At 43.0% G+C, this 22,594-nt stretch overlaps 1 protein-coding gene across 2 annotated transcripts in view; it reads left to right on the forward strand.

Annotated features, from left to right (window-relative positions):
• The window catches only part of VPS13A (vacuolar protein sorting 13 homolog A), a 4,910,496-nt gene that overhangs the window by 2,248,766 nt on the left and 2,639,136 nt on the right, over nucleotides 1-22,594 (forward strand). For both annotated transcript variants that reach the window (XM_044060868.1, XM_044060869.1), the window contains exon 27: nucleotides 7,500-7,579. In XM_044060868.1, the coding sequence (XP_043916803.1) occupies nucleotides 7,500-7,579 (80 nt within the window). The remainder of the gene's footprint in view (nucleotides 1-7,499; nucleotides 7,580-22,594) is intronic.

Raw genomic sequence — 22,594 nt, forward strand, 5'->3', positions numbered from 1 at the left:
CAGAAATCTCATGGACCCACATGAATGGAAGCTAGAACCCAAAATATTCAACCTCTTGAGGAACAAATGGGGGTCTCCAGAGGTAGACCTGTTTGCCTCCCCTCAAAACTGCCAATTGAACAAATTCTGCACACGAACTCCCCACAGCCAAGCTTGGAAAGTGGATGCCATGGGGGTTCACCTGGGAAACCCTCTCAGTTTATGCCTTTTTCCCTCTGCCTCTCCTTTTGAAGGTCTTACTAAAAGATCAAACAGGACAAGCCAAGGACAATACTGATTGCACCAGACTGGCCATGCCAGCACTGGTACCCCCTCTTGCGTAGTATGACACTGCTACAACCATGGCACCTGCCGCAGACCCCGTCCCTGCTGTCCCAGCAGGCGGGACAGATTCTGCACCCTCAGCTTCAAGCCCTGAACCTTGCATCCTGGCTAATTCCTTGAGTGCTCCCCTAGCATCCCTTAGTAAGGAGGTACTGGATGTCATTCTGGAGGCAAGGAGACCTAGTACTAGAAAATCCTATGCTGAAAAGTGGAAAAGATACTGTTCCTGGAGCCTAGCTCAGGGGATGGGCACAGCGGCGCCCAGCTTACTTCGTATTCTACAGTACTTAACAGAAATGCTTCACAAGAGCCTATCCTTCTCGTCAATTACAATTCATGCCTCTGCCATTTCAGCACATTATAATACTGAGCCACCCCTCTTCTCTCACCCCTTGCTAAAGCAATTCCTTAACGGGGCAAAAAATTTAAGACCCCCCCAAGGAGAGCTCCCACTCCAGCCTGGGACCTTATCTTTGTACTGGAAAAGCTCACTCTTCCCCCTTTGAACCAGCTGCTACAGCAGAGTTGAAATTCCTTTCTTGGAAAACAGCCTTCCTTCTAGCCATTACTTCAGCTAGAAGAGTGTCTGAATCACAGGCTCTCATAGCAATGGGAACCCTTCATTATCTTCCATGCGGACAGGGTTTCCCTCAGGGCTAATCCTTCCTTTATGCCTAAGGTGGTATCTTCTTTGGCCCTAAGTTAGCCCATTCATTTGCCTACTTTTTTCCCTAATCCACAAAACAAAGGGGAACGAATACTGCACTCTCTGGACGTGCACAGACTACTTAGGCTTGGTCCTGTCCAAATAGAATCCATCAGAAAATCTGAACAGCTGCTAGTCAGCTTTGCTGCAGGGACAGAGGGCAAGGCTGTTTCAAAGCAAACCATTTCCAAATGGATAGCCCATTGTATCCATTTCTGCTACAAGCACCATGGAAAACCTACCCCACAGGGGATAAGATCACATTCCACCAGGGCTGCATCTACCTCTGCGGCATTTCTGAGAGGGGTCCTACCAGGGACATCCTAGAAGCTACTACCTGGAGCTCTGTACATACCTTCACCAAGCATTACCATTTGCCTATCTTTTCTAAATCCAGAGCTGGATTTGCCACTGCAGTCTTACAGTGATTAATAGCTGGCCCTAATGCTTTTTAACTTCCTTCTCCCTTCCTTAGCTTTGCAAATCTACCCAAATGTGATGACTGCAACAGTGAAACACGAAGAACATAGTACAGTTGTGTACACTTAGCATAAATGTAGATGTTCGAGTGTATTCACTGTTGCAGTCCTGGTTACCCTCCCTCCAGCCCCCCTGACGTCTCTTGCTTCTACCTTTCCTTCTTGTTTGGTGTATATTATGTCATGTATTTGCTTTTTGCTGGAGGTGTACCATACTATATAATAGTTTCCTATTGTGGGGGCACCTGACATCTGGGGCAAGAAAAACTGATGTAATGGCGTTGGCTGCATGTTTTATACCCCTGACACCAAGGAAGAAGCGACAGCATCTGACGCAGAAATCCGAAGACTCTGGTATTCAGGCCGGCTGAGGGCTACCTGCAGGCAGATACCAAATGTGATGACTGCAACAGTGAATACACTCTTAACATCTACATTTATGGTAAGTGTACACAACTGTACTTTTCTGTGCTTCAGGCACTATCTTCCAAACCTCCCTATCTTATTCTTCATAAAGACAGTGTCACCTTGCGTATTAACACGTCTTAATTACCAAAAGTTGCATCGATTAATACTATTACTCAATCTATTAATCTCCCTGTATTTTTTCCGAACTTTCAAAATAAGGGTGAATATATATGTTGCATCTTTTGGACATTCATAGACAATTGCGATTCCACTTCGATAGGACAAAAACTTTCAGGAAATCTGATCAGTTGTTTGTCGCCTTTGCAGATTCCAGAAAAGGGAAAGCTGTTGTTAAAGCTACTATTGCTCATTGTCTAACAAGCTGCATCATTCATGTGTATTTGTTGAATAATGTTCACTTACTAAACCAGTCAGAGCTTATTTCACGAGATCCATTGCCACTTCCCAGGCCTACTGGTTTAGGGTTTCTTTAGAAGATATTAGTGCAGCTGCTTCATGGCGAACTCCCGCACTTTTATTTAGAATTATAGACTAGGAACAGGGCTGCTTTGGTATGCAGTGCTCTGGAATATCCTTCCGTAATGCCGTCCAGACCTCTGTAGCTAAGGGGCTCTGTCCCACAGGTTTGATGAAGACTGAATAGACAACATCAGATAAAGAACAACGTCCCATCTGTGTTGTCTGCTTCAGTCTTCATCAACCTTCCCCCCGCCTTCTCTCTTCCTTGACTCTGAAGGACGTGATGGATTCTACTGGGAACCTTTGTTCCTGTCTTGAGCTCCTGAGCATCTTTTATGCTCTATTGGCTTTTGCCTTTTAAAATGTATTTTTTTGTTTTATGAGAATATTGCAGCAAACTCGATCTAAGGTATCTGAGAGAAGCTAGGCAGTATGGGTAGGGCGAAAGGAGCACTGGCTTGGAATCCTAAGCTTGCTGACAGCCAAGTCTGTTCCGAGCAAACAACACAGATAGGACATTATGGTGAGTACATAACTTCTTTTTAGGCTCTGTTTGGCCAAGTAACCTATCAAATCCAACATGTTACAGCTTTATCACCATCATCATTGTAGGTTATATCTGTAATGGACATTTTGCTGAAATCAGTTGCTTTCTTCTTTTTGACATAACACCTTGTTGATCTTCTCATACCTACTCAGGATTCTGCCATACTTTAGTTTTCTGAAACTCCCATTCTGTGCTATAGGCAGCAGAAGGAGTAAACCTTTGTCATGCTATGTTGTTCATCATTCATACTGCCTTAGTGACTTATGGGGTTCTGTGTCTGCACAAATACACACTGTGTGCTGTCCAGATCTCAGAATCCCCTCCTTTGTCTCTCTGACATTTGGGAAGCCTAATCCCTATCACAGAAAGTCAGTTGGTCCAGTCTTTTACTGCTGACTATAGGAATCACACAGCTGAATCTCCTCAACAGTCTGCGTTAGTGGCTTAAAGCTTCCAGAACAGCAGATAAGATCCCTTTGGGAACTTCCCTTCCTTTTTATTATTATTGTTTACTTTTGGTATGTATCAGTTTTTTTAAAAAACTCAAATACATTTATTTGTGTGATAACTTTTTATTTTAATATTCCTGCTATTTACTGCTGATGTCAGTTCCTTTGAGAATTCTAACTTACTACTGTGTTTATATGCTTAATACAACTTTTAAGCAGGTATGGGGTTTTTCTTAAGTGTTCTGTGACTTGTTCAGGGAAACTGAAGTCCTGTGGTGTCAGTTGGACATCAGGTCTGTTGTTTCTATTTATCTGCTTCATTTGGGAGTTTTGAGAGGAAAATATTGTATTTTATTTTCCTTCTTTCTGTATATGGTATTTACTGATGATTTAACACTGGTATAGCTATTCTTATCTCTGAATCACAATTTTACTGCAATTTTTTTTTATTTGCATTTTCTCTGGATGTATACATACACACACACACACTTGTATATATATATATATATATATATATATATATATACATACATACATACACACATACATATATGTATATGCACACATATATTTGATAAGGGCTTTATATTTCATTTTTGTCACCACCAGTTATACAAATTAATTTTACTTGGTACCGTTACTGTGTCTGCTATTTACTGCACTATACAGATTGTAGAACAAGGTTTATCACAATTTAGACTTTCTGCTATATTTTGTGCAGTTTAACCCTATTTGCTTTGTGGGAACATAATCTGTATTTTCTATTTTTGATGCCCTTAGTCAGCCTTTAATAGTGTCGGTAATCTGTATGAGAACTTGGCAGAGGTTTTGAATGCTTGGCTAGGCTTAAAAAGGCCTTTGTGGTCATTAGCCTAGTAAACACATAGGAACCTATGAACACCCATTATTCTGGCTAGTATTTAACCCTGACTTGATAGATCCTGATATGGTTCCTCTTCCCCCAATCAAATCCAGTTGCACCTAAAAGGAAGAAACACAAGAAAAAGCATACCTCAGCCTATGATTTGTAAATTTTTTGTTGGCTTAAGTTGACCTGCAGACCATTTACCTTTTTCTTTCTCATCTTCTGGTGTGAGTGAGCTGACCTCTATGATCTGTAGGTCAGATGCATCCTCCAGGACTGTTCGAGTACCTGGTTCAGTTATAGGAGAACCAAACTCTTTAGGTACAGAAGAGGTCCAAGGTGAGGTTGGGGGTTGGTATAATGGTTATGGTGTTTACCTCACAGGATAAAGGGAAATTGGTTGAGGTTAAAATGGCCCATAAGGGCAGCTAGTTTCTTCCCTAACTAAGAGTCCAGCTTCAAGGGGTCGAACAAGCAGAAACCCCAGCCTAGCAAGAGTTAGGGTACCAGCAGGAAATTGCAGGACAGTAATGCTTCCAAACCAAGTAAAAGGGATTAATTTCCCAAAAAGATCATTCCTCTGCTAAAGAATGACTGTGCCAAAGCTCAGGCATCCCTTTCCCCTTCCTTCTGCTCTCCTCAAATTTCCACTCCCCCCAGTCTTTCGCTCAACCCAGTAGAGTGGCCATAGACCATCTCAGCCAAGTGAGTGCTGAGAATATTTCAGTGAGGATACTCTTGGCAGTGGACAGAAAATCCCCCCGACCTACAAAACCAGACACATCTGTTCTCTCCGGTACTTCTTCACAAGTTACAAGTAGGGGTTATAGAACTAGTTTGTGCATCACAAAAATTAAAAGGAGTTTACACCAGAAGCTGTTTGGTACCCAAAAAAGAGTTGGTGTGGAGACCAGTGTTAGATTTATCATATCTAAGTACTTCTCTGAAGCTACCCAATTTCACAGTGGTCACCCTACAGACAGTCCTATCCTTCTTCTGGACCACCTTTTTATGGTGATTTACTTATCGTATTCAATTGCTCCCAGCTTCAGTTTGTACCTACAAAAGTCCTGTCTCGCACCCTCACAAAGAATTGACTTCCTAGGGTGTATGATGGTCTTTCTACCAGAAGACAAATTTCTGACTGTTCACAACATTTTCAGGGATTTTATTCTAGGTCTTATGGCATCAAAGATCCTCTTAGCACCAGTGGCCAGATATCACATAAGAAAAATTCAGAGGTACTTGAAACATTGTTGGATCCAGTACCTGCTTCCCTTAGAGTTACAGGTAACAGTGCTGGGTTTGTGAATCTGGTGGAGGGATCAGGTTTCTGTCAACCAAGACCTTCCCTACTCCTCCCGCTTCTGTTGGATGTTTCCTTTCAGAATGGTTTTCTTTGCTTCTAGCCTGAGACAAGTATCACCCTATAAGCCTGACTAGCTTGGTCTGCAAGGCTATGGAGCGCATCTTCATGGAACTCATTAACAGAGACATTGGGAACCTCCAAACTCTGGACCCTGCCCATTTCGGCTTTGTTAAGGGCAGATCATGCCACCTAAACCTGGTGGACTTCTTTGAGACAGTTACCAAGACTATAGACGAGGGAAAGGTGGTGTACACAGCCTACCTAGACCTCACAAAGGCCTTCGACACCATTCCCCATTCTGGTATTATAGACAAGCTCACCAGCCTGAACATAAATCCCTATGTCACAAGATAGGTTGCGAATTGGCTCACTGACAGAACCCACATGGTGAGAGTTGCGGGAGCTAGGTCTGACTCTAAACCGGTTACAAGTGGTGTTCCCCAGGGCTCAGTCCTTCCTGTTAGGCATATACTTCTCAGAGGTACAGACAAGTACAGGAGGACTATGGCTGACCAAGTTCACAGACTACTGCAATCTAGGGGCTATAATTGACTCACCGGCTGACACAGACGTCCTCCAAACGGGTCTCACTGGGACGGATACCTGGTGTCAAAATCATGTCCTCAAGCTAAATGCCAAAAAGTGCATAGTTATTCCCTTTGGAAATAACACATTACCTACAAACTATCACATAGGTGGTAGCCCCCTAAATATGGAAAATGTAATAAGGGATCTGGGGATCCAAGTAGATAGTAATCTCTCCTTTGATGATCACATTGCCAAAGTGGTTAGAAAATCCTTCTATGTGGCCCACCTAATCACAAAAGGGTTTGCATGCAGATCAAAAGAGGTCATTGTGCCCCTCTACTCATCACTCATCAGACCTAACATAGAGTACAACGCCCCATTTGGGATGTACCTTACAAGACACCTGCAACAGCTGGAAAGACCACAGAAGTACCTCACCAAGAGGATAACTGGCCTCAAACAGATGCCCTATGCAGCTCGACTAAAGAAACTCCAGCTGTACTTGGTTGCATACTGCCTGCTCAGAGGTGATCTCTGCCTAACATACAAGGCCGTGTCCAACACAGAATTGATAGACATGCTCCACCTAAAGAAAACCTTATCCCCTCGAGTCGCACTCTCTAGGGATCTAAATCTCACCACAACAATAAATAGGATGTGCTGGAGGGATAGAGTCCTGTCCCAGAGACTTCTCATGCTTTGGAACAAGATTCCAATCTACATTAGGCAGAGCTCCTCGCTAGCACTCTTCAAGAGAAACCTTGACGAGTGGATGGGAAACAGAAAGTTTACCCTGGGGATCACTTCAGTGGCTCTGCTGGACAGAGGAACGGGGAACTAATCTAAGGGGGTGGCGAAAGCCAACACACTCTGGCTAGGCTTATAAATGTCTTCAGGCAGATAGCCTAGTGCCTACCTATGAACCTCTGCCATAGTTTGACTTGCAAGTTAGGTTTGGTTAAGGATGTAGACAATTAAATCTTTATATTGTCTAAGTGGCATTTAGAATATTCTACATAAAAATGAAGATTATGCTTAAGAAAGCATTACAGATCTTTTATTTCTAGTCAATATGAACATAATTTGCAGGTTGTGGAATGTTTATCGCTGTTATAATGATTAAAACCCTTAATTTTCTTAAACCATTTTAATTCCCTTTGTGGAAGATAGTAATTTTTGTTTTCTAACTCTAAACAGATTGTAGAATAAGTTAGTAGAGTCATAATTTGCAATTGGAAATTGTTGCTGTAAAATGTCAGGATGATTTCTGTGCAGTACACGTTGCTTATTTTGGTTTCAGTTTGTTAAATACTAGTGTTTAAAAGCATGTTATTTGTTTATCAGATGATAAGGGGAAACCTGTCTATATAATCACAACACTTGACAATGCTGAGGAAGATCTTCTTATGCTAGAGTACAAAAAGGTATGTTTTGCAGATTTTATTTTACATGTTTTCTCACAAACTTATTAGAGCCCTGAATGCAGTGAGCTGTTGTTCCAGCACCATGTCAAGAGCTCTAGCTGTTTAGGCAGTGTGACTACAACGTTCTTCCTGCATTGTTATACGCTCAGTCTTAATGCATAAACATAGTCATATAGTGAAGTAGCTTAAGTGTATTAAAGGAAGACTTAATACATTTAAGTTACAGTTTATAACCAGCACTCTCTTCTCACTACATACAACATTCATGCACGTATTAATGTGGAAGTTTGAGGAACTACATTTTTCTTTGAAAACATGTTTTGCCAAAATTATGGTATCAGTTCAGAAAAACGTTTAAAACGGTAAGTGCATTTTTATATATAGAATTATCTCTGAGTTATGACATAAAGACAATATTTTAGCCATATTTGTTGAAGCTGGGTAGACTTGAATATTCCACTGAGTTACGGCTTGTATCTTGGTACAGCCTGTTTCAGTAACCAGTGTAACTCACTAGAATCAGGGTAGTGTGCAGACTAATAACTCGTATACTTTTACCAGTAAAAACAGCTTGGCTGGTGATTGATATTGAGAAAATGTAGCATGCACAACAAGAAGGCACATGCACAGTGCTTGAACTCCAGTTTGTTGCATAGTTAACATGTAAAGTAGGATGATTTTTGTCTGTCATAAGTATCATGTACACTTGTCATAAGCATGTAAATGTATTTGGCTTCTGTAAAAAGTCGCTATTCTGTCTAAGGTTGTCGCTTCTGCTATACTCATCAGTAAAATGAAATGGTCAGCATTGATTCCTGGCTTTAGATTCTTTACCATAATTCTGGGAGTTGGGTCTCTTTTTTTATGTTAGTACTCCATGACTCTGAGTTTTGAGCCTCCACGTTTTGATGTCTTCCTACTACTACTTTGAAGGTTCTTGAGTTTCATTCAGTTTTCACATTTATGTACCCATTGAGGACAGGTCCTCGATATGAGATGTGACTGTAATAAGTTATCACCATATCAGTTCATTTGCAAAAGTGTCATCTTTGGTGGGTCTTACTTACCTGTGTCTGGGTAGTCCTTCCGTCAAGAAATTTCTTTTGGAATTTCCTTTAGAAAATTATGTATGTAACCTTTTCCATTGTCATTTTCTTCTTGAAGGATTGTGTTCACTTTCTGGTTTGGGGCAACTGGTGTAGGGGCTAGATATAATATCTTAATGCAGCACACATTGTCATGATGTGTGTTGGCAAATAGTGTTCCGCCAAATGCCATAGCTTCATAGAAAAATATTTGAATTGATAGTAGCAGTAGAAGCATATTCCACTTACAGATCCATAGAAATAGGTTCTCTAAAAGATTATCTGTTGTGTAAAGTAACATATGTGTTAGTTTTCGTCTGTTAACTCGACCTGAGTTGGTGCTAATTTATTTTCATTGCATGGACAAGGAGGAAGACATTTTCCAAGACACATTTATTTATTTTTCTTTAAATATCAGTAGAAAATAAATACAATTTATTCATTTAACCATTTTTCTTAATTTAGTATTGAGATCTGCTTGGTCCTACTCACCAGTGAAAGAAGATGGCAGCAAATGTATCTGTGACTGTGATGCTGAGACAACGGAAAGGTGACTGGCATGCTGGACACTGATGAAATCCCATAAAATAAAAATGGTACTCATATTCTGTTTCCAGTGAAACTGAAAATATTTCTTCTATCAGGTCCAAGGATCCTTAACTGATAAGATGAACCTACAAGACATATTTCTGCTTTCTTTACTCTTACAAACATTTTTGTTCTTGAGCTCTTTGAGATGGGCATGATCCTGTATTGCCCTTTCTGTCTGCCTCAGTTAATTGGTATTTGCCCTTAGATTAGATCTGAGCTGGCAGATTTTCCACTTGAGAGCCTTCACCAGCACTTGAGCTGCTTCTGTCACTCCAATGCACTGCTTCTTTACCATCGTTCAGATCTTGTTTGCCAGATTTCTGCAGATTTGTGACCTTCCAGCTCTCCTGTGTATTAAAAGGTAAGCCAGGGGATTCAATAAACTCCATGTAAGCTTCACGCTGAGCCTACATGGAATTTACAGGTTAGTGAGACGGGATGCGGCAGCACACAGTACATATTGAGGCGTGGCGCGCCTAAGCTAGTTTTCATAGCTCGCAATATTGTTGTGCAAAACCTTGTAAGTGAATGCAGGTAGCATTTCTGTATAAGTACATTCTCAACCTCTTGGAGCAAGAAATGTAGACAAAACCATAAACATGGGGGACAAAGGGCTAGAAATAGGGACAGATGTTTGATATTGCTCTTCCAAACTTAGGAAGTTGATGGAATATATAGGTTGTACATTAGCATGAACTTTCTGAAGAGCATGAAGTTTGAAACTCAAATGTCAGTTATCAGTTTCTGACTGCACTCAAATGAATGTATTATTGAGTTACACTAATCCAGAGATCATCCCAGTAATATAGCAGGAAGCCATATATTTGATAAGGAAAACATCATGACATTGTGGGAATATCCGAACAGTTGAGAGGTATGAACGTGAAGTATATGGCCCAGAAACAGTACAGGGCAGTGTACCTACAGTGCATAGTATTGTGACATTCCATTCCTGGCATACTGTCCTGACACTGTGTTTAATGGTCTGTAAAAGGCCATGGAACTGCCATGTAAAATATCACTCAGGGGAAGTGTGTGTATTGAATAGGGACATACAGATTAATTCTAGGAATGAACACAGGGAAAGAGTGCAGATGAAACTCCGGCATGTCAGTGGAAGATGGTTGTAGCAGCAACACCAAGCACATATCTATATGGTAGAGTACGGACTGTACAGTGAAAATGTGTTGTCTGTGACTGTCACACAAGGTGATATAACAATGGGGAGGATGTGCACACAAGGTGACATAACAGTGGGGAGGATGTGTGTGAAAGATAAACATCCTTACATGAATAATGCAGAGGATATCTATCAGGGATGTAACACACAGTTGGGGTAGGGTGCATATTGGGAAGCTGTGCAAACTGTTATACCTGAATATGAGTATGCTCTCAGAAAAGGTCTCTGAAAAGGTGGCCACAGGGTCATCATGATTATCATTATTTGATCATGGCAAACATTACAAAAGCCAACTGCAGTCTTGGACAATATCAGAATAATACCACCACTAATCCCATGCCTTTGACATAACATATGTGATGCAGAGTGATAACATATGAGCCTGCATACACACACTTGACAACTATTATGATACGTCCACACTTTGAGGGTAAGCACGCACACTGTCTTGGTGCTGTCATATTTGCAGGAGGTGTTAGGAGGTACACAGCTCCACCTGTATGTGACAGTATGGGCAATACAAGCTAGTTGCCTTGTGTGCATGGCATGAATCTGTCACGAATGTTGTACATGCATTTAATGCTGTCAAACACCTATGCATGCAGCGTGTGCATAAGATGTTAGGAGGTACACAGCTCCACCTGTATGTGACAGTATGGGCAATACAAGCTAGTTGCCTTGTGTGCATGGCATGAATCTGTCACGAATGTTGTACATGCATTTAATGCTGTCAAACACCTATGCATGCAGCGTGTGCATAAGCTGAACAGGTAGTAGACATGCAGTTTTTGTAACAACTCTCTAAGGCCAAGAACACTGCATCAGTGGAACCAGACAATATCCCAGGATGCCTTCTAAATAGTGTAAAACATGACCTATCAGACCTGTGGAATTGCTGTTTAACTGTAGCATCCAAGCATGCTTCGTGCCTCACAAATGGATAACAACAACGAGAGGTTAGGTACAAACCTGTATGTTAAGAGGCTACATACAAACCCGTATGTCACCCAGTGGATAGCCAGCTGGCTCACAGACAGGACCCAAGAAGTTAGAATTGGGGAGTGCACTTCTACCAAGAGGCCAGTCACAAGTGGAGTCCCTCAGTCCTTGGACTGCTCCTTTTTGGCATTTACTTCTCTGAAGTTAAGGCCAGTGTCAGTGGTCTCTGGCTGGCTAAATTTGCAGATGATTGCAATTTAGGAACTGTCATTGAATCCCACACTGACAGAAATGTTCTCCAGGAAGGGCTAACACAGATATGCAACTGGTGTTAGAGCCATGGACGAAAACTAAATGCCAAGAAATACATAATAATATCCTTCGGGAAGCCATCCACCCCTTTTCACTATCATATTGACAACACACCCCTTAGAGTTGACCCAATAGTCAGAGACTTAGGAACACACATAGTAATCTAGCCTTTGGCCGTCACGTGTCTACAGTAGTGAGTAAATCATTCTATGTTGCACAACTTGTAAACAAAGGTGTGAATCTGTGTCCAAGGGAGTCATTGTTCCACTGTATTTGATATTCATCAGACCTGTCATTGATTATAGTGACCCTTTAGTGTGTACCTAACCAGGCATATCTGACAATTTGAACATCCACAGAGGTTCCTCACTAAAAGAATACAGGGCATATGTAAAATGTTCTATGCAGACAGTCTCAAGGCCCTATCCCTGTATTCTGTCTCCTACAGGCTTTTGAGGGAACATCTGTGTCTGACATACATAGACATTGTCAGACCTCACTCTAATGGACCTCCTGCATATCCACAAAACAAACAGCACCAGAATTACCCATTCTAAAGACTTAAAACCTGCCTGTGATATAAATAGTACCTGCTGGAAAGACAGGTATGTATCCCAGAGGCTCCCCCATCCCTGGAACAGGCTCCCCATGTGAAGCAGAGTTCCTCCCTAAGCCAGTTCAAGTGCAGCTTGGACAATTGGATGGGGGAACAGGAAATTCATCACTGGTTTGGCACCTTTGTCTCTAATGGTCATAGGCAACCTGTAAATGGTTCATCTCCCAAGCCCCTGCCTACCCTTATCAAGGGTATCAGAACTTGTCAGAGATTTGGGATGCATGGCTAGGCTTAAAAAAGCCCTTGTCATTAGCCTAGTAAACACCTATGAACCTCTTGGTCTTCTGCACCATCAGACAGTCATGTATATTCCCCAGAAAGAATACCCAGGTATGGCCAGTGAGCTGTGTGACAGTGCCCTGTAACAAAGGTGGTGCACTTCAGTTGCACATCACTGGAAGATGTGTAGGGAGGTATGTGAAGAAGGGTGCATTGTACTCAGTTATTGGTGTGAAGAAGGCTGGCTACCATGAAGTTATTATGGCCTGTGATGTGCATGTCCAGCACATACCCAGTAGTTGTGTTACATTCAAGGGAGTAGTCAGCACTGTGACCACATGTTGGTGGATGTACCACTTACCTTCTACCCCAGGATGCAGGTCACATACCCATTGGTCTGATTATAGGGTGTGATGTCCGCATTATAATTGGTTGGTGTGTCTGTTTCTTGATTCACCAAATCCCTCCATGTGTTGTGTCAGTGCAAATGGTGTCATGGCTGTGGCAGCAGTTTCTTGTATGTGTTGATAATTTGTGAATTGTACTAATATCACAGTTGGAGTCAATGATTGCCCACAAGCTGCAGTCCTTCAGGCAGCTGTTTGGACACATCATGTGTACATCTTCTGTGATGTCCATCACTTAAGTAATGGGCAGTGAAGGGCCTAGCAGACATCCCTGATGTACTGAACTGATCACTGGACCTGAGGTATGTCATCACACATTTCAACATAGTGAGATGCCATGTATATCATACACTGGTCTACCTGTCTGGTGATATAGCTTTTCATGGCCACATATGACAGTGTTGATTGAATACCTCAGTGTGGATTTGTGTTAAATGCCTTGACCTGGTCAGGTTCCACAAGATGTCTTCATGCATGCTTTTGATTAACTCTTTGAGAACATCTGTCAGATGTAACGGACCTGATGTTGCAGTAACAACTCGCACAAGTCTGTTTCACACACCTGAAGTATTGATAGTGTACATGTAGAAGAGGTCCATGATGAAATGTCGGTCTGCTTTAAAGTTGAAGAGAGTCAGGCTGTGCGTATACATGCATGCATCAGGTGCTGTCCACCCAACTCAGGTGGATGCATGTTGATGTACACCCTTGTTTGGGAACATAGGCCGTGTGGAGGGTGTGTTGAACTGTGTATTCAACCATGCCTGGAAGGTGTATGTGCTGGATCACTCCATAGGTGATTAGTGATGCTGACACAGATTCTCTGTGATAAGCGTAGATGAAAGTATAGTGCATACTGCCTCTTATGATCTGACCTAGGATTTTGGCACAGTCACACAAGCAGGTGTCACTGAGGCAACTGCCAGCCTGGGAATTAAACCTTACATCCGTTGATGGGTAGACAGTTGGCTCACTGACAGAACACATCACGTGAAAGTAAGCTGTCAGCATTGGGAAATGCCAGGGATCTGTGCTTGCCCTTTCACTGTTTGAACTGTATTTCTCGAATTTTCAGGCTAAAGTATATGGCCTTTGGTTAACCAAGTTTCCTGATTCTTTCATATTGTGTGCAGTCATTTAGTCCATCAAAGGTTAATAACATAGTACAGGAGGAGCTAACACACACATCTGAATGGTGACAGAGGCACACAATGTACATATAAATGCAGAAATGTGTGTTTGTAATGTTTTCTGTCTGAAAAGTAGAGCTCCATGTTAATCACAGCTTTGACAACAGTCATGCTATGCAGAAACCCAGTGATGCAAGCACTGGGAACACATTTAGATAGCCAGTCTGAACTTTTGACCACCAAGTGTTCACACTGCTATTGAAAGCCTATGTTGTGCACATCATAAGTCATGCCATCTTATTGAGATCTTAGGATTGTATGACAGGACTGTAGTCAAACCTCATTACAGCCCTAATGGAGTTTAATGTGCATTCTTGCATGTACCTCACCAGACACATGTAGCAGCTGGCGAGACCACAGGGCTTTCTCAGCATGATGACACAGGGCCTATACACCATGCCATGATGTGTGTGGATAGAGTAAAAGCCATGTCACTGTAAACATTATAGTATAAGATGAGGTGACTTCTGCCTGGTCCCCAGACCAGTCTCTGACCCTGCCCTGGTGGGACTACTGCCTATCCAAAAATGTGATATAGTTGATGAAATCAGCAGTGTCTGAGAAGATCAGTGTCCCACATGCTGGTGTAAAATGCTCTCTGTAATGTCAAGCAACAGCTGTCACACACACACACAAACACACACCCGCACACAGTTGACTGCTGTGAGAATAGAACCCCTACCTATCTAAGTACACAGACTACAGAACACAGTATTTAATGCAGGCACTACGGCACAAGTCTGATTTATAAAAGAGTGCAGGTGAACTTATAGTAGATGACATTAGCAGGGCATGTGAGAGACAAGAGGATGGAAGGCCTGTATGAAATGGTTATGTAGGCATGAGCAAGTATCAAAATACTAGCAATCCATGTAATTGAAGAAGTAACTATAAGATGCACATGTCTGCTGTGCTGTCTAGGTGTGCGCGCGCACACACACACACACACCCATTTGACTGCTGTGATAACAGAACCTCTACCCAAGTACATGGACTGCAGAACACAGTATGTTACACAAGTGCCACAGCACGAGTCTGATTTATACAAGAGTGCAGGTGAACTTATAGTAGATGACATCAGCAGGCCATGTGGGAGAAAAGAGGTTGGGAGGCTTGTATGAAATGGATGTATTGCCATGAGTAAGTATCAAAATACTGGCAATCCATGTAATTGGAGAAGTAACTGTAGGATACACATGTCTACTCTGCTGTCTAGACATGCAGGTATGAACACGCACACACACACACACACACACACACCCACACACGCACACCCACACCCAGGTGACTGCAGTGAGAACAGGACCCATACCTATTTAAGTACACAGACTGCAAAGCACCACATGTTACGCAAGTGCCACGGCACAATTTTGATTTATACAAAATTGCGGGTGAACTTATAGTAGATGACATCAGCAGGCCATGTGGGGGTCAACAAGTTGCGAGGCCTGCATTGGCACATAGCTTCACAGGTTCATATGCAGCTACTAGCCTGATAACAATAGGATGTTTAGAAGCCTAGCTGTGTAAAAACACAAGTACCCTTATTGAGCATAGTTGGATGGTTTTTAGCAGAGCATGTTTGTGAGCAGCACCAAATGGCCCTGTCCTTGAGGGACATAGATGCCAGCCCAGAGGTGACTTTACAGTTACCCAATCAGTAATCAAGGTTGTGCTTGAGCAGGGTCATTGAGGAGCACTATGTGCTCCCAAGTCTCACAGCACTGTGTTTGAGCTTAGGGGGATGCTATGTGTATCATAATTTGCATGTGTACATCATTGACAAAGGTGACAGAGTCGTCGTATGCTTAAAGTTCAGTCTGTGAGTTTGTAGTCAATCATCAGTCTGTGTCAGCCCCTACTGTAATATGTTACCATCACTGGGCAACTCTGTAAGAGTATGCCCAGTTAACAGTCATCTGCAAACTTGGTAAACCACAGGGCATCTACTGTTGCCTGTGCTTCAGGGAATTATTTCCCAAACAGTTGAGGGCTCATCACAGATCCTTGTGGTATTCTACTGGTGAGTAGGCTGGTGGTGGAGGTGCAGCCCCTACCTTTGAGAGTATGTGTGTTCTGTCATTGAGCCACTTGGCTGTCCATCTAATACTGTATGGCCTAATTCTCAGATGGGAGATCTTCACTATAAGACATGAATGGGGGATAGTGTCAAAGGCCTTGGATAACTCAACATAGGTAGTATATCCTGTTATCCCTTATCCACTTCTTTGGGGTAAGTATCCAAGATGTCCACAAGGGTCAGTAAGCAAGATCTACCCTTGACAAAACCATCATCAATAGGGTCAAGTGTGTTAATGGTCACCTATGTCCCTGTGGATATAGTTGATGCTGATTCCTGTAGTAGCCTTGCAGATAAAGCTTTCTAAGCGTATGGGTCAGTAGCTGTAGTTTTGCATGTTATCAGATTGATGTGCATTGCATAGCATGCAATATTTGATATTACATTTTGTAGTGTGGTTGATATATGTGTGGAAAAAGTACTGAGACCCTAGGATCGTAGTGCTTGGGTGAGGTGCCAACACATGGATGTATGTTAAAATATGACATATAGATAGAAGGGGCCTCAGTTTGTAATGTTTCTACATGTGATTTCATGTCACACAAAGGAAGTGGACAGTCAACAGCAGCAATACAGCATAATATATACATTTCCATAGCGTGACGAGAGTAGGTTTGCACGATGTTAGCAAAGTGTATACGCATGTGAGATGCACATTTGTGTGCTACTAAGCATTGTGCAAATGCGAGCCGCATTGCTAAAGACTGACAGTACTGAGTCTCTGGAATACACCTGCTATTTAACTGCTTCTGTGGAGGCACTTGTTAATGCAGTTAATATAGTGACGCATTCCTTTTTGGGGCCAAATGGTACTGGTTCAAATACAACTGAATCTAACAGTTTCAAGTACTTTTGTATTACCATTGCTGCTTGTTGGTGTGCAGTGCGCCCCATCCAACAAATGTGTTAAAGAAAAGAAATGGGGAAGGTAGGACAATGGTGAAATGTGGAGCAAGCAGGGGGGAGAACAAATGGAAAGCAATACAGGAATGTGCAGGAGGGAGGGAAGAACCATAGCTATTTCTTCAACAGTAAAAACTGATAATATATGCAGAACATTAGCTGAATTGGGACTTCCACATCTAGAGAGAGGGGTGACCACAATGCAGTCATGATGTTCTTCGTGTTTCACTGTTGCAGTCATTACATTTGGGTAATCTGCTGGCAGGTTGCCCTCAGTCGGCCTGAATTCCAAAGTCTTGGGTCCTGCGTTGGTTGCTGTCTCCTCTTCCATGACGTCAGGTCGTCAGGGGTATAAAACAGGCAGCCGACGCCATTTTCTTTAGTCTTTCATGCCGTGCGGTGCCCGAAGCAGAAGCAGTTCGCAAGTGCTGGTCGGCCAACTCCTGAAATTTTCGAATTCGAGTTTCAGAACCGAAGTCTTCACTAAAGCTAAGTACCCCATTGGGGAAACTTTTCTTGCTCCATACCAATGTCAGTAAAAGTTAATAATTGCATTACTTGTGGGAAGCAAATACCTCATAAGGATTTCCATTTATTACTGTATTCCTTGCCTAGGGCCTGATCATAACGTGCCTAGCTGTCGGTTTTGTGCTAGATTTAACCAATGCATTATTACGCGTCGGTATATCTTTGCCTCGAAATATTTTGGAAACAGATTTAACTATCCTGAAATGTCACCGGATAGCAATCCGACTACCGGAGTACACAAAAAACGCAAAGAAAAGGACAGAGACCGACCGTCGAGGTCCAAAACTGACGACGAAGCTTCTCCTAACCCAGTCACTGGTTCGCCGGTACTCAGTGAGGTGCTTTCGCAGCCCCTGATACCCGCTACTTTCGAGTCGCAGGCCCCTACCGAGACGCATGTGGAGTCCGCAAGATTCTCAAAGTATTGCACCCGCAGATGTCTCTCCCTCGGACGGGTCCGGAGCCACTGAGCAGGCACAGGCTTCTGAGGGTGTATTCAGCTACAACATTTTTATATAAAACCGACGCCAGGTTCAAAATCAAAGACAAAAGCAACTTCTAAAGCTAAAAAAATGACGCATGAGCCACATGCACAGGCCTCTATGCCCAAAAAGCAGATGATCAAAATGGCTGAAGACCTAATTACCTTGATCAGAGGTTCCCAACCCCCTCTTGATAAGAGGCCTAGGCAAGACACTGATTATGAATCCTCAAATCAGGTTTCTATTTCTTCTGATTCCTCTTCTGATCAGGAATTATCTATACCACCCTATGAGGATTCTGATGCAGAGGAATCTATCCCATCTGCATCTCCTCCTGAAGATTATTCCTTTGGAGAAACCTTGCCTACTTTGAGGGAGCATTTTCACTGGGAGAGTCAAGATTTCTCAGAATCAAAAAAGAGGCTCAGGGATTTCCTCCTTCTCCTTCAGCATAGGCCTTTCGCCATACCTCCTGTTTTAGACATTGTGGATGATGTGTTTTCGGAGTCAAGCTTGACTCCAGACTCCTTACCTCTGACTTCTAGCAAGCCAGACAGATATTACAGGGTTCCTGACTCGCACAAATTTTTATTTAGAAACCCTGCTGCTGACACTGAAACTATTTCACAGGGTCCAAAAGGTGTTAAGGCCTCAACAGCAAAAAATCCTACCCCCTCTGACAGACATCCAGGGCACTGGATAGATGGGGAAAGAAGGTTTATACATGTGCAACTTTAGCAATTAGGGCCTTAAACTGCCAGTTTCATATGCTCAAGTATCAACAACATGTTACGGGATTACTGAAACAGAAAATTATGTTGATTTCTGAATGTGCAGAAAATAAAGAATTGCAGGAATTATTGCATGCAACAGAACAAGTTGGAAAGCATACTTTGCAATGTGGTTTTGATTCCTTAGAGGCCTCCTGCAGGACCGCAGTTACTGGATCTGTGATTAGGAGGCATGCCTGGCTAAAAGAGCAAAATTTGGCTGATCATGTTAAAGCTAAATTGTTGGATGCACCTTTACAGCATGATACTCTGGTATTAAGGCAGAAGAGGTTTTAAAGAAAATGGAAGACAAAGCTAAGTCTTGCAATCTGTGAAAAACTTCTTACAAGTACAGCCACCAAGATTCCGTAGACACTGGCCTACAAAAAAATTGGTCCTTTCCTGTGTCCGACAGAGCTCAACAGGGCAAATCCAGGCGCCCTAAAGGATATTCGTGTTGCATTGCTGCAGTCATTACACTTGGGTTATCCTGCCGTCAGGCAGTTCCCCAGTCGGCCTGAGTTCCAAAGTCTTGGTCCGGCATCGGTTGCTGTCGCCTCCTCCCTGACGTCAGTGCGACAGGGGTATATAAGATGCAGCCGACACCATTTTCTTCAGTCTTTCTTGCCGCGCGGTGCCCGAAGCAAAAGCAGTTCGCAAGTGCCGGTCAGCCAACTCCTGAGATTTTCATTCCGAATCCAGAACCGAAGTCTTCTACAAAGCTAAGTACCCCGTTGGGGAAACTTTTTCTTGCCTCAGACCGATGTCAGTAAAAGTTAATAACTGTATTTCTTGTGGGAAGCAAATACCTTATAAGGATTTCCATTCTGATTGTATCCCATGCCTAGGCCCAGACCATGACGTCACTGGTTGTCGGTTTTGTGCTAGGTTTAACAAGCGCACTATTAAACATCGGTTTGATTTTGCCCGACATTATTTGGGCAGAAAATTCAAATATACCATGCCGTCGGAACTTCCGACGACCGGAATACATAAAAAGCGCAAAGACAAGGACAGCATCCGAGGCCCAAAACTGATGACGAGGCCTCTTCTAGGCCGGTCGCTGGTTCTCCAGTTTTCAGCGAGGCGCCTTCGCAGCCCCTGATGACCACTTCTGCAGAACCACAGGCTGCCTCCAACTCCCACGTGGAGCTGGCTGGACCTTCGGACGCACAAGTTTTTCAGCCTACCGAAACTAACCCTTCAGAGGGAACCGAAGTAGCTGAGCAATCCACAGCTTCAGAGGGTGTTTTCAGACCTATTCAGTTAAGCATTAAACCCTCTGCTAAGTCTAAGCCTCCCTTACAAACAAAGAAACAAATACAGCATTCTCCAGGACAGGCCTCCATGCCTAATAAACAAATGCTCAAAATGGCCGAAGACCTAATCACCCTGATCAGGGGGTCCCATCCCCCTCCTGATAAAAGGCCCAGACAGGATGCAGACTATGACTCATCCGACCAGCTGTCCATTTCTTCAGATTCATCCTCAGACCTAGGATATTCTTTACCCACTTATGAGGATTCTGATGCTGAGGAATCAATTCCATCAGCCTCTCCGCCTGAGGACTACTCCTTTGGGGAAACCTTTCATACCATGAGGGACCATTTCCATTGGGAAGGCCAGGATTACTCAGAAGCCAAGAAAAGGCTCAGAGACTTCCTTTTATTACCTCAACACAGACCCCTTGCTATTCCGCCAGTGTTAGATATTGTGGATGATGTGTATACTGAATCCAGCTTAAATTCTGACTCCTTACCTGCCCCAGTTAAACCTGACAGATATTAGAGTTCCCTGACTCTCAGAAATTTCTGTATAAAAGCCCTGTTGCTGATCCTGAAACTATTTCTCAGGGACCCAAAGGGATTAAGGCCTCATCAGCAAAAAACCCAGTTCCCTCTGACAGAGATTCCAGAGCATTAGACAGATGGGGAAAGAAAGTATATACGTTTGCAACTTTAGCAATGAGAGCCTTAAATTGCCAGTTTCACATGCTAAAATAACAGCAATTTTTGATGTCTGAGTTGAAACAAAAAATGCTTCCAGATTCAGATCCTCCTAATTTTAAAGAAATGCAGGATTTATTGCATGCAGTTGAACAAGTGGGAAAACATACTTTGCAATGTGGTTTTGATTCTTTAGAGGCCTCCTGTAGAGCAGCAGTTACAGGCTCTGTCATTAAGAGACATGCTTGGTTAAAAGAACATATGCTACCAGATCATGTTAAAGCAAAATTATTGGATGCACCTCTGCAGAGAGATGTGTTATTTGGAGTTAAGGCAGAAGAGGTATTAAAGAAAATGGAGGATAAGGCAAAATCTATGCAAACGGTGAAGGATTTCTTACAGGTTCAGCCTCCTCGATTTAGCAGAAATTGGCCAACAAAGAATTGGTCCTTTCCAGTTACAGACAGACCTCAAAGGGGCAGATACAGACGTCCAGGAGGTAGAGGTCAACCACGAGGTCCTTACAGGCCTCGACAATGGGGTGCACCAGGCCAAAAAGAAGGGGAAGACAGGCCCCAACCATATAAAAAGCAGCCTCAATGACTTCCCACTACAGCTGCCAAACAGCTGTCTCTTGGCAGCCCCCTTAGGAGGAAAACTGGCACTTTTCTATCACAATTGGCATTGGATCACCAAAGACAAATGGGTTCTCAACGTTGTATCTCAAGGTTACAGGTTCCACTTTCACACACTGCCATGGTTAAAAGGAATGCCAACTCTGCCACAAAATCAATGGGCAGAGGCTCAAAAACAAATTACAGCACTCATGGACATGAGAGCTATTCAAAAGGTACCACCACAGGAGCAAGGACAGGGATTTTACTCAAGACTCTTTCTGGTTCCCAGAAAGGACAAAGCCTGGAGGCCCATTCTGGATCTTTCTTCTCTAAACACTTACCTGGATGTTCCGAAATTCAAATTGTTGACACTACTGCAGCTTTGTACCATGCTGTGCAAGAAAGCTTGGCTCATGACGTTGTACCTCAAGGAGGCATACCTACATGTCCCTATCAGACAAAACTGCAGAAGATACCTCAGATTCATAGCTGGTTCAATGCGCTATCAATTCTCTGCACTGCCCTTTGGCTTATCTACTGCGCCCAGGGTCTTCACAAAGTGCCTGGCACCAGTAATTGCATTTTGCATCCAGAAAGGAATTCAAATTTATCCGTACCTGTACGACTGCCTGATTCAAGCAGAGAGCAAGGACATTCTTCTAAAGCATCTGGCGTTCATAAAAAAGTTAAGTTGCCTGGGGTACACAGTAAATGAAAAGAAATCAAAACTAGTGCCCTCACAAGAGATAATATTCTTGGGTGCCAGCTTGAACACAACGGCCCAGATGGCTTATCTCACGCCAGACAAGCAAGGACAACTGACTCAATACTTTCAATTGATGGCAACAAAGACCCAACTCCCTGAAAGAAAAATTCTGCAGGCCTTGGGTTACATGGCATCTTGCATACTACTAATTCCATATGCCAGATTGCATATGAGGAAACTGCAGTGGTACCTAAATAGTGTATGGTCTCAACACTGTCAGTTTGGAAACAGTTATACCACTAATTCCTTGCCTTCAACAGGAGTTTCGATGGTGGGCTCAAGCTTGTCACCTCAACAAGGGACAGCCTTTTACTCAACCCACAACCAGGCAAACACTGACAACAGATGCATCGGATTACGCCTGGGGAGCACACGTGGCAGGAA

The sequence above is a fragment of the Protopterus annectens genome, chromosome 2.part0, assembly GCF_019279795.1.
Source record: "Protopterus annectens isolate FY-2018-M chromosome 2.part0, PAN1.0, whole genome shotgun sequence".
NCBI lineage: Eukaryota > Metazoa > Chordata > Ceratodontiformes > Protopteridae > Protopterus > Protopterus annectens.